Source organism: Macrobrachium rosenbergii, chromosome 51 (genome assembly GCF_040412425.1).
Source record: "Macrobrachium rosenbergii isolate ZJJX-2024 chromosome 51, ASM4041242v1, whole genome shotgun sequence".
NCBI lineage: Eukaryota > Metazoa > Arthropoda > Malacostraca > Decapoda > Palaemonidae > Macrobrachium > Macrobrachium rosenbergii.
In genome coordinates this window covers 50,252,883-50,265,280 of record NC_089791.1, presented here as the reverse complement: position 1 = coordinate 50,265,280, position 12,398 = coordinate 50,252,883, and the positions used below count along the sequence as shown (strand labels likewise).

The 12,398-nt window shown below is 29.1% G+C and overlaps 2 protein-coding genes across 2 annotated transcripts in view; one reads left to right on the top strand and one right to left on the bottom strand.

Moving 5' to 3' along the window:
• Window positions 1–12,398, top strand: part of LOC136833392 (proteoglycan 4-like) — a 433,343-nt gene that overhangs the window by 32,026 nt on the left and 388,919 nt on the right. The window lies entirely within an intron of this gene.
• LOC136833393 (uncharacterized) overlaps window positions 1–12,398 on the bottom strand; it is a 31,897-nt gene that overhangs the window by 13,094 nt on the left and 6,405 nt on the right. Inside the window, exons 2-3 of the mRNA XM_067095487.1 lie at window positions 1,457–1,665; window positions 877–1,029 (exon numbers count right to left, since the gene is read on the bottom strand). Of these exons, the coding sequence (XP_066951588.1) occupies window positions 877–1,029; window positions 1,457–1,664 (361 nt within the window). The 5' untranslated portion in view covers window position 1,665. The remainder of the gene's footprint in view (window positions 1–876; window positions 1,030–1,456; window positions 1,666–12,398) is intronic.

The following is a 12,398-nucleotide window of genomic DNA, read 5'->3' as shown; positions in this document are numbered from 1 at the left end:
TTGTTCGTTATTTTGTTCTGTATTTGCTGTCTTTTTTCCCATATGTTTATTCTTTTTTGAGGGGAAGCTCGGCAAGGTAATAGACATTTTGCCGTTATGATAATAATAGTAATAAGCTGAGTAAAAAATTCTTTTTTAGTTAGATGTCATGAAATTGACTGTGAGATTTAAACTTGTATTAATGATGTGTTCAAGAGACCTTGTTGTTTTGGTGTCGTAGCCTCGCCAGTATATATATTTGTAGATTTTAAAATTATACATTATTCACTCTAGTGATCAGAATTTAATAATATTTAAGAGAGTTTTCAGTGTTCGTTAAAAAAAAAATCGTACATTTCCGTGATTCTGCTTCGCATGTTTGTGTAACTGGATAGTACCGGTATTGTATACGAAAATGTTGCGTGAAATTTTTTTGTGGGGTTGGCAACGCAAGAAGGATATGAAGTAGAATTCCTTTTTGAAATATTAATAACAATTTTGAGTGATTCTGAATTAAGTTTAATTGACTAGAACAAAACGGGTTTCCATTCTGTCTGGCTGTAATAGGTTTTCGAGGTCGATCTGAACACGCTGCGTCGTTCTTCTTTAGGCTATATTTTGATTGTTGCTTGGTTTGCGCGCGCACGTGTTTGTGCATACGGCTTTGGGGCTGCTTGGTTTAACCCCCCCTCGTCCCATGACCTCTGGTAGTGACCATATAACCGATGTTTCCCCCTCTGTCAGGCCGTAGGCTTTCACAATCTTGGATTAGAAGTCTCGTTAAAAGATACAACTGTGCGCACAATCCCCTTTAGCGCTGAATGACTTCATAGGTCTCAGGGCTTGACCTAAAATTTATACTCCAATCCAATTTCGTACTTTTTTTTTTATACTTACTCCTCCAGAACGAGAAGGTCCCACCGGCATTGTCTACCAGGGTTAGATTATGTGGCGGTTTGGCTGTTACTCGGCATATCACTTTCCCGCTCTCTTGGTGGGTCGAGGATCCTAAGCACTGAGTATAGGTCCAGCAGAGTGATCGGCATTCGCCTGAAATGGATTAAAAAAAAATTTTTCTTTTAGCTAAGAGTCTGCAAGCGTTGGTAAGACTAAAGGGCTTCAGAGGTCACTCAGTGGCCAGGAGGATGCTATGTTAAGGGACTTTTAATTGCTGCGGAAACAAAAGGGTTTCATACGTCACTAAGTGGCCAAGAGGATGTGGTTTAGGTTTTTGTAACTCCCCTTGTTAAATTTTTGTACCCCATCTTCTCCCTAAAGCCCATCAGTTATTAATCATCTTGGAGGATCATCCGATGAATATATGGGTCAGATTTTTACGAATTCTGTTTGCCTGTATGTAAAATATCTTGCTAAAAAAACACACACACGGGTGAAAGTGTAACCACCTCGGTACTTTATTAACAGATCTAGTGAGGTTCGGGATCAACTGATGTTTATTTTTGACGTAGATACTCACACTCTGACGTCACGGGGTTCTCCCAGTGGGCATCCTCTTTTGGTATGATGAAGCCCTCAGACCTCACAGCGTCCCTGAAGTTTTTCGCTGGACCGTTAATGAAATAGGTGGGGGCATTTTTCACCAAGGGCGGGTTCCCAGATAGGATTCCCTTGACGAGTGTCAGTGCCCCAACTACTACCCACAATCCCTTTGTCAGTTGTCTCATTCTGGTAGAAGAAGAAAACTGGGTTAATGTCCGCTGTAGCAATTTTTATTCTTTATCATTTAGTGTAGCCTACCTACCAAGCTTTCCCCGTAGAGGGGTAGTGCTGTCAGTGCACCTTATGCGTTGCACTGTAGGCATTACTCAAGGTTCTTTGCAGCGTCCCTTTGGCTCCTAGCTGCAACCCCTTTCATTCCTCTTACTGTGCCTCCATTCATATTCTTTCTTCCATCGTACTTTCCACTCTCTCTTATCAGTTGATTCATAGCGCAACTGTGAGGTTTTCCTCCTGTTACACCTTTCAAACCTTTTTACTGTTTCCGTTTCAGCGCAGAATGACCTCATAGGTAACAGCGCTTGGCCTTTGTCCTAAATTCTGTATTCTATCTATCCATCTAGCATACCAAACTGTTTAATCTAACCTAAACTGTGCGTCAGTAACCTAGATGTTGTAACGCCAGTTTTAATAACGATAAATAAATAAAAAGATAAAATCTCTTGGAATAATGGCATACCTGCCACCCTAAGGAAGCTTTTACTTAACCTGTTATCTTTATTTATTATAATTCCCTTGAGGTGCAAGTTATTCCCTAGGTTTAGTGAAATGGATATTAAACGATAAGCGTGGCTTAATATTTGTGAATGTAAAAGTTACGCGTGCATAAATGTTCAAAATAAATGATAAATATAATTATATAAGGCTATATATATATATATATATATATATATATATATATATATATATATATATATAGTGTGAGTGTGTGTGTGTGTGTGTGTGTAGATTTAACTTATTTGCAATGCAATGCTTTTTTAGTTTGTTTACATATACCATATTTAAACATTTTTTCCTTGAGTTTTCACTGAAAAAAATATATAAAATATATTTGTATATATATGTACAATCAATATGCATGTATATATATATATACATTATATATATATTAATATATATATATATATATATATATATATATATATATATATATATATATATATATATATATATATATATATATAATCAGTATCATGAGTCAGATCGATCACAAAAGTAATATTAAGGATTGTTTTGAATAGAATAAGAAATAAGATACTCCCAGAGATTGGGCAATGAACAGTGTGGTTTATGAGAGATAAAGGGACAAGAAATGCAATTTTTTATTTTGAGAGAATGTTGATTGAGAGAGCAATAGAAGTGAAAAAGGATCTATATATTTGCTTTGTTGACTATGAAAAGGCTTTTGATCAGGTTAACATGTAGACCTTATAAGGATATTGGAACAGATAAATATCGATGGGAAAGATCTGAGATAGATAAAGAATTTATATTGGAATCAAGAGGCATCAGTGAAAGTAGAAAATGATGAATCAGAGACTCGGCACATCAAGAGAGGTGCAAGACAGGGTTGTGTGTTATCACCTGATTTCTTCAATTTATATAGTGAAATGATAACGAGAGATCTCAGAGATATGGAAGGAATTAAGGTTGGAGGAGTCAATAATTAATAATATCAGATATGCTGATGATACAGCACTTGTTGCAGACTCTTATGATAAACTTAAAGCTGTAATCAGTACTTTACACCAGTCAAGCCGAGACGGAGGTCTGTCAATAAATATTAAGAAAACAGAAGTTATGGTTATCAAGAACAGATATAAGAATTAATGCTGAAACAGTTAAACAAACCGATAGTTTTAATTATTTAGGATGCACTGTCACAAGTGATGGAAAATGCGAAAAAGAGATCAGGAAGAGAATATCCATGGCAAAAGATGCATTTGGTAAGATCAAGAAATTAGTCACCAACTCGAAAATATCTATGAATCTAAGGAGGAGGTTTGTGAAATGTTTTGTTTGGTCTGTATTGTTGTATGGCTGTGAAACTTGGACCTTGAGGAAGGCAGACGAGGAGAGGTTACAGGCTGCAGAAATGTGGTTTTGGAGAAGGATGCTGAAAATATTATGGACAGAAAGGAAAACTAATGAGGAGGTATTAGAGAGAGTAGGCGTTGAGAAAGAACTTTTGGCTTCAGTGAGAGGTAGACAAATGATGTTTGTGGGTCACATAGTGAGAAGACAAGAACTAGAACATCTCTCTCTCACTGGTAAAATCAATGGAAGTAGGCTGAGAGGAAGACCTAGACAAAAATATATGGATGGATTGGTGAGAATGACTGGAGGAAGAATGTCTGCAGCTCAGTTGCTGCAGAGAACCGGAAATAGAGAGGAGTGGCGAGCCATGATTGCAGACGTCCTTGGGGATATGGCATCTGGATGATATGATATATATATATATATATTTATATATATATATATACTAGCTGACCAAGTCGGTGCTGCCTGGGAAAACTTTGAAGGACTCGGAAAAATTTTCCTACACCACCTTGTGCTGACTGTCCCTTTTATCCAGAAATTATTGTGCAGACTGTTCCCTTTATCCAAATGTTACTGTGCTAACTGTCCAATTTATCCAGTTACTGTGGTGACTGTCCCTTTTATCCAGGAATTACTGTACTAACAGGCCCTTTTATCCAAACATTAGTGTGCTGACTGTCCCATCTACCCAGATATTACTGTGGTAACTGTCCCATTTATCCAAGTATTATTGTGGTGACTGTCCCTTTTATCCAGGTATTACTGTTCCACCTGTATTTTATCCAGATATTACTGCAGTTATTTGTTTACTTATTTTTTATTAATGTGGTGACTTATTTTTTAACCTGTTATTTTTGTTCTGACTATTTATTTATCCATGTATTACTTTTTTTACTGTTTTTTTATCCAGGTATTATTTATTGACTACCCTTATTTATCCAAAAATACTGTGGTGATTTATTTTATTCAGGCATTTATTTATTTTATTTATTGACTGTTTTATTTATCCAAGTATTACTCTGCTGCCTGTCCCTTTTATCCACATATTTTTGTGCTGACTGTCCCTCTTATCCAAATACTACTGTGGTGACTGTCCATTTTACTCAAACATTACTGTGGTGACTGTCCGCCAGTTGTTACTTTAGTGACTGTCCCATTTCTCCAGACATTACTGTGCTGTCTGTCCCTTTTATCCAGGTATAACTGTACTGACTGTATTTTTATCCATTTATTTTGTTGTGACTGTCCATTTCATCCAGAGATATTACTGTGATGACTGTTCCATTTATCTATTTGCATTACTGTGGTGGCTGTCCCATTTTTATCCAGGTATTTTTTATTTATGACTGTATTTTTATCCAGGTGATATTACTGTGGTGACTGTCCCATTTATCCAGATATTATTGTGCTGTGTCCCTTTTATCCAGATATTACTAACTATGCTGACTGTCCATTTTATCCAGTTATTACTAACTATGCTGACTGTCCATTTTATCCCATTTATCACTGTTTTTATCGTTTATTTATCCAGATTTACTGTGGTGACTGTATTTTGGTAATATTTTTTTCATTTATTCCCCCTTTTATTTATTTTTATTTATTTTATTTTTTTTATTGATTTTTATCGTTGTAATTTTTAAAATTTCCTTATTTTTTATGCCATTACGATGCAATTATGACCAGGTCGCCAACAGTCGCGATGAATTATTCATTTTTATTTATTTAGTTTTTTGCTTATCGATGGCATTTGCACAACAACACCCAATTTTTATTCATTCGAGTATGACAGCTGTCATTTGTCGCCATGTCATTACACAAGACAAAACACTGATGCAATGGCGTTGTGACTGACCCAATGGCGTTGTGACTGACACAGTGGTGTCGCCATTTGATTTTAATTTATTTAATTTTTATTTATTTATTTTTTTATTTTTATTTATTTTTTTTATTTGCCATATTTACATGGCAGTATTTATTTATTTATTTTATTTATTTTTTATTTACGGCGACACTGCCTCGGCGCACATTATTTTTGCATTTATTAAGGAAGCAGCTTTTTTTTTAGAGGTCAATTTTTATTCACTTATTTTTAATTATTTTTTGACCTCTTTTGCTCTTACACAGTGCATTTTGTTTATTAACTGTCAGGATGCCACGTATTTTTTAAAGGAGATGAGGTTATTTATATGAAGATTTATTTATTTTTCTTCAGGATGCACCTTCCTTTCTTTTTATTTATCCAGTGCCATGGCTCTTTATTTCTGCTTCTGCTTTTACTGTTTATTTTTATTTATTCAGCAGGCCCTTCATTTATTTTGCGAAGATTTTTACTTGTGTCTTTTAACGTCATGATCTCAACTGACCATTTTGAGGGAACTGAATTTTATTGACCTTGGAATTTATTTATTTATTTTTGTCAATCCAATTTTGATTTGAAGGCGACGATGCGTTTATTTGTACGACGGATTTATTTTATTTTGATTTATTTAGGAATGCAGAAACGCAGGAAAAAATTTCCATGTCTTCCTGATAGACGGCCAATTTATTTATGTTATTTATTGGTTGCAGGAGCACTATATTTTTGTTTGATAGCTCACTGACTTTTAAGTGGCCAAGAAGACGCGGCTCCCCTTGATTTAGGCCAAGTCTATTTCGACCCATTTTTACAGGATTCATTTTAATTTATTTATTAAAGTTTATTTCCGCACTTTTATTAATTGGGCGTTTGATTTATTTATTTTTGGCCAGGCATTTATTGGGGACCTGATTTATTTATTTTTTAATTTTATTTATTTAATTTAAATTCTTCATTTAGCACAAGAAGCCCAAGATTTTGGATCGTGTTTATTTTCAGAAAATTGTTCTTATTGTATTGGTTTATATTTAAATTTGTTTTTCATTTTATTAAATTTTTATAATATACGTTTTTATTTTCACTAATGATAAACAGATCACCCAAAGTAATATGTGCTGCTTGGAAAATTATTAATTCATTTTCCTTTTCCTTTCCCTACAGTACGCTGCTGCTGCCGCTGCCCCTCCTGAGGACCCTGCCGAACATTGTCTGCTGGTGGGGACGTTGGGTAACGATCATCCCCGCCGTCGAGGAAAAGAGGCCTAAGATAAAAAAAGGTTGACCGGGAACGTCAGCGAAGCGAAAGCTTTGTCCTTGAGAAGGTAAATCTTTTATTTTCAATCTTGAAACAAAATATGACATTGACAAATATGCTGATAAACATTTATAAAATATTTTTTCTTAATATTAACTATATAGATTTGTTTTTATTGTGGCTGTGATTTGTTTCTGGTTTACGTTTCTGAAATGAAATATAATAAATTTATTCTATAATGACTAATATCTTTTTATTTTTTTAGTGATTGAAAATTTTGAAGCATTTAAAGAAGGCAATATTGGATAGGATCAAATCCATTTTAAAAGAGGCATATTGGAACCTCCCACCTAAATTTTTTTGAAGGATTGCGGAGATTGACCTGGGCTTCTATCCGTACCTGCAGACGGAGATCGGGTTTCTGGTGCAGAAACTGCAGAAGGCCGGAAAAGACGATGCCTCCCCTTAGTGTCATTTTGTTATTTATTTTTTTTTAATTGTATTTTATCTATAATAAAAGAAAATAAGTTTTAATTATTAACTTTTCTGTATTTATTTTAAATTTATTTATTTTTATTTCTGTAATATGATAATTTATTTACAATGTTTATATTGTTTATGTATTGAATTTTCCAAAGCACTCATAACTGAATATTATTTTCTATAACAATACCATGAAATTACAAAGTCCTTAAGAGTATTATTTTTTTTGTTATTTTATTTAAAAATTACTTATTTACATTTTTCTTTATTTAAAATTTTTAGAGCACAAAATATTTTTATTTATTTATTCAAGTACATAATTTGTACAAACCATCTCCAGTATTTTCAAGGATATTAAACTGGATAGGAATGAAGGTATGATATATTTCCATAAGTTCAGATAAAGACAAAATGACACTGAAAACTAGCAAAAAGTAAGATCAAGAAAGAATAATGCTACTGTTAATAAGCAAAATATATTGGATTCAAGATTCTCAGTAATGTTTTTATACTTTGAGAACTTTAGATATAAAAATGACACTGACTACAACTAAAAATTAGAATATATATGGTAACCATTAATATCATTGATTTTTTATTTTAACTTATTTAGGAAATTTACATAGTTTTTATATATGTGGAAATGATTCTCAGTATTTTTTATATATTTTCAGAACTTCAGATAAAGAAAAAATAACATGAAAACATTACTAAGTAAAGTATATATTGGATTCAGGATTCTCATTAATTTTTATATACTTTGAGAACTTCAGACTTAGTGAAAAATGACACAGAATACAACTAAAAACTAAAAATGTATGGTAATCATTAATATCAATATTTTGGGATTTTAACTTTTATTTAGAAATTTATAGTTTTTAAACATTATTTTATTTTATACAAATATATTTTTATATTATATACACAAAAATTTTTTTAATTTATTTTTATCACAAGTCAGATATTTAAGTACTATTTAGCTGATAATGCAATAAAAATACAAATTATTAGAATTTTTATTTTTTGTTACATTTTAATAATCATTTAAAGATTTTATGAATTACTCCCATTTTTCGAGATGAACATATTCTGAAGTAAGAGATGAAAAGGCGTTTTTTATTTTTTATTTTTATTCATAGATCCCTGCAAATTTTACGGAGCCTTTATTTTATTTTTTAACATATTCATGCAGGTGGTCCAGTTGATCCTTCCCAGTAATGGTTGCTGTCTGCCGGTATTTTTAGTCAGGCTTTATTATTTTTATTCAAACCTCCAGCTGACAGGTTTACGTCATTTTCATTTAGTCCTTATTTTTATCTCCCTCACTCCTTGGCATGAAGATTTTCGTTTTTATTTATTGCGCAACACAAGCAGCCAACATTTTAATTATTTATTGATTTTGACGAAGATTTATGGGCATTTTTACACATTTATTTATTTTTATTTAAATTAAAATGTTTATTTAGTTATTAGATTTTAAACATTTATTTATTTTATTTATAAATTACATTTTTATTTCAACAAGCAGACCACAAAAGACTAATTTTATTTAGAACAATATCTATTGCTTGCTTAGATCCCGAAGGCATTCTCGACTGTATGTCTTTATTTAGTCGATTTAGTTGTAGATCCGTTCAGGTTTTGTTATTTATCGTGCGGGGGTATTTTTGTCATCATATTTATTTTTAAGAGCGAAGCGTCATTCCAATGAAGAAATAGTCGATATGGGGTTTATCTTCGGTTTCGTTTGGCACTTTAGGGCAGGCAGGTTGGCTTTATTTTTTATCCAGCATTTTATTTATTTATTTTATTGGCAAAGACACCACCATCAGACCGGATTTATTTTTATTTACATCCATTTTTAGAACTTTATTCAACGTATTCAACTTTTTATGGAATGACAGAATAGAATTAATTATAATTAAAATAATGAGTTCTTCAAAAGTTGGTTTCTGGATGCGAATGTGTTTTTATTTATTATTTTTAGGGTTTGAAATATTCCATCGTTGCTCAAACCCACGGGCTATTTATTTATTGCTTTTTTATTAATTTTTATTTATTAATTTATTTATTTATTCATTTATTCATTTGGCCCTACAATTTTTATTTATTTATTTATTTATTTATTTTTATTTATTTTTACATTTATTTTGATATTTCTTATATTTTTATCCATTTGCAATTTATTTTTATTTATTTATTTTATCCATTTTTTATTTATTTTTATTTCCAGATTGTCTATTTCTTCTTTATTTATTTTTATTTGTTATTTAGTTTCATTTATTAAGCCCCTTTATTAATTTATTTAAAATTCCTTTACAGTCCTGGATTTTCAGTTATTTATTTATTTATCATTTATTTTATTGTTATTTATTTCCTTATTTATTTTCATCTAGGGCCAGATCAAGCAACGTCTTGGTTTATTTATGCTTCTTATTTTTGTTTCCAGGCACCTGAGGATTTTTAACTTTAATTTTTCATTTTTATTTATCATTTTGCATTTTACTAATTTATTTTTATCTATTTATTGGTTTTATTTATGATTTTTTTATTTATTTATCCATCTCCTTTATGTTCTTGCTCAGTCTGTGGCATTTATTTTTATCTATTTATTTTGATTATTCTATTTTTTTACTATTTATTTTATTTATCCATTTGTTTATTTATTTATTTTATTATTTATTTTTGTTTATTCATTTCGCCATGTGATTTATGCAACATTTATTTTTATTTATTTTTTATTTATTTTTATTTATTTTTATTTATTTATTTTTATTTATTTATTTATTTATTATTTATTTTTTTATTTTTATTTAGCGATTTTTTTTTATTTATTTTTTATTTATTAATCTTATTTTTATTTATTTATTTATTTTTTATTGGTTTATTTTTATGACATTTTATTTATTTATTTATTTTTTTTTTTTTTTTTTTGGCCCAAGGATTACGACTGATTTATTTATTTTCAAAACCATTTATTGCAATGTATTTATTTCTTGAATCGCCAATGTTTTATTTATTTATTTATTTTGACTATCCTTTTTATTTTTATTTATTTAATTTTATTTTATTTATTTATTTATTTACTTTTTATTTATTTATTTATTTATTTTATTTATTTAATTTGTTATTTATTTTAATTTATTTATTTGTCCTCACTATTTTTTATTTATTTATTTATTTTTATTTAATTTATTTGTATTAAACCCATATTTACATCCCCACTTTATTTATTTACAGTTACCCCACTTAATTACACGCACCTTATTTACAGATTTTTTATTATTAATTTATATTTATTTATTTGTTTTATTTATATTTATTTATCTAGTAAATTTATTTATTGATTTATTTTTATTTATTTACCATTTATTTTATTAATTCTATTTTTATTTATTCATTTATTTTTATTTATTTTTTATTTTAGGGAAGGGGAAGGGGATACAGGTTTGAAATTTATTTTATTATCTAAGTTTTTATTTATTTATTTTTGGCTATTTATTTATTTATTTATTTTGTTTATTTATTTGTTTTAGTGGTCATTTATTTATTTTTAGTGACAAAGTTTTTATTTTTAATTACAAAATTTACACACATACTAAATTTATTTTATATATATATTTATTTTTATTTATTTATAAAATGAAAGTATTATGGTAATATAAATAAACTTATCATTATTTATTTTTTATTTACAATTGTGCTTTATTTATTTAGAACTTAATTAATTTTTATTTATTTATTTTTTTTTATTTATTTATTTTTATTTATTTATTTATTTTCATTTATTTGGACCAAATTGGCATTATTTACCATCCATTTATTTTTATTTACAGATTTGGTATTTATTTATTTAGCCTTTTTTAAAGGCTGAATTACTTCATTATTTTGGAATTTATTTATTTATCAGCTAAGGATGTTATTTCTCCCTGATAAATTTATTTATTTATTTTTACAAAATTTTTATTTCTATTCCAGGGATGTTATTTTTTTTTATGGATAATTTTTATTTATGGGGTTATTTAAAGATTATTTATGGTTTATTTATTTATTTTTTTAAAAGGTTTCTAGTGTGTTGTCTCTCATTTTTACTAGATTCTATAGATTTTTATTTTGACTTATTATTTTTGTTTATGATTCAATTTATTAATGCAGTGCCTGTTTATTTAGTGGCATATTGCAGACTTCAGTGACTACAGGCCAAAGTTTTGAAAAACTTATTTTTAAGCCACTTTATAAGTATGTGGTTCTAGTTTATTTTTAGCTTATTTATTTGTATTTTTATTTATTTATTTATTTATTTACCTGCAATTTATTTTTAGATTTGACATGTCATTTGCATTTATTTTTTGATTAGGGTTTTGAGTTTTGAGTAATTCAAACAAATTTTTAGTGCTATTTTTTATTTATTTTAAATCACATTTATTTATTTATAAACTTATTTATTTGGAGTAGGTGGATATGTTTTAGGATTATTTATTAATTCCCTTACTTTTAGGCAGCAGTGATTTATTTGTTTACGGGATCTTTATGAACCAAGACCTATTTATTTTCTGGGTTTTACTTATTTAGTGTTCTGGGTCCACTGTTATTTTTAGTGTATTTTTTGATATGGGTGTTGGCCTGGAAAACAAGATTGTTCAGTATGCCGATGATGCATTTACTTTTATTTGTTTAGTAAAGCCTCCACTTATTTAGAAATGAAGCTTAGCATTTAGTATTTAACATGGATTTTGACCAGGGAATGGTGTAATCGGTGGGGTATTTATTTGAATTCCAGTAATTTAAACACTATTGATTAGCAGATCTTGTTTATTTCCCACCCCATCCTCCCTTCAGGTGGATGGATTTTTGATGAATGAGTCTGAAGCTTTAACTATTCTAGATATAAATTTTGACTCACATCTAACTATTGAGAAACACCTAATGAAAGTTTCAGCAAATGCCGCACGAAAGTTAAGTATTGTTCGTAAGGCCTCATATATTTATAACAGGTGATAAAATTTATTGCAGCCTATTTTATTCATTTGTATTTAATTTATTTATTTATTTTTCTATTTGTGGATGTTGCTTCTGCTTTTTATTTATTTCTTTTATTTTGGTTCAGTGGTAGGGTTCTGTTTTTATTTATTTATGGTTCGTGGTTTTTTTTATTTATTAATTTAGCATTTATGACTTGGATTTAGATTTATGGTTTATTTGTTTATTTGTTTCATTTTATTTTTGTATTTTTATTTAGCGATCTTTATTTTTTATTTTTATTGATTT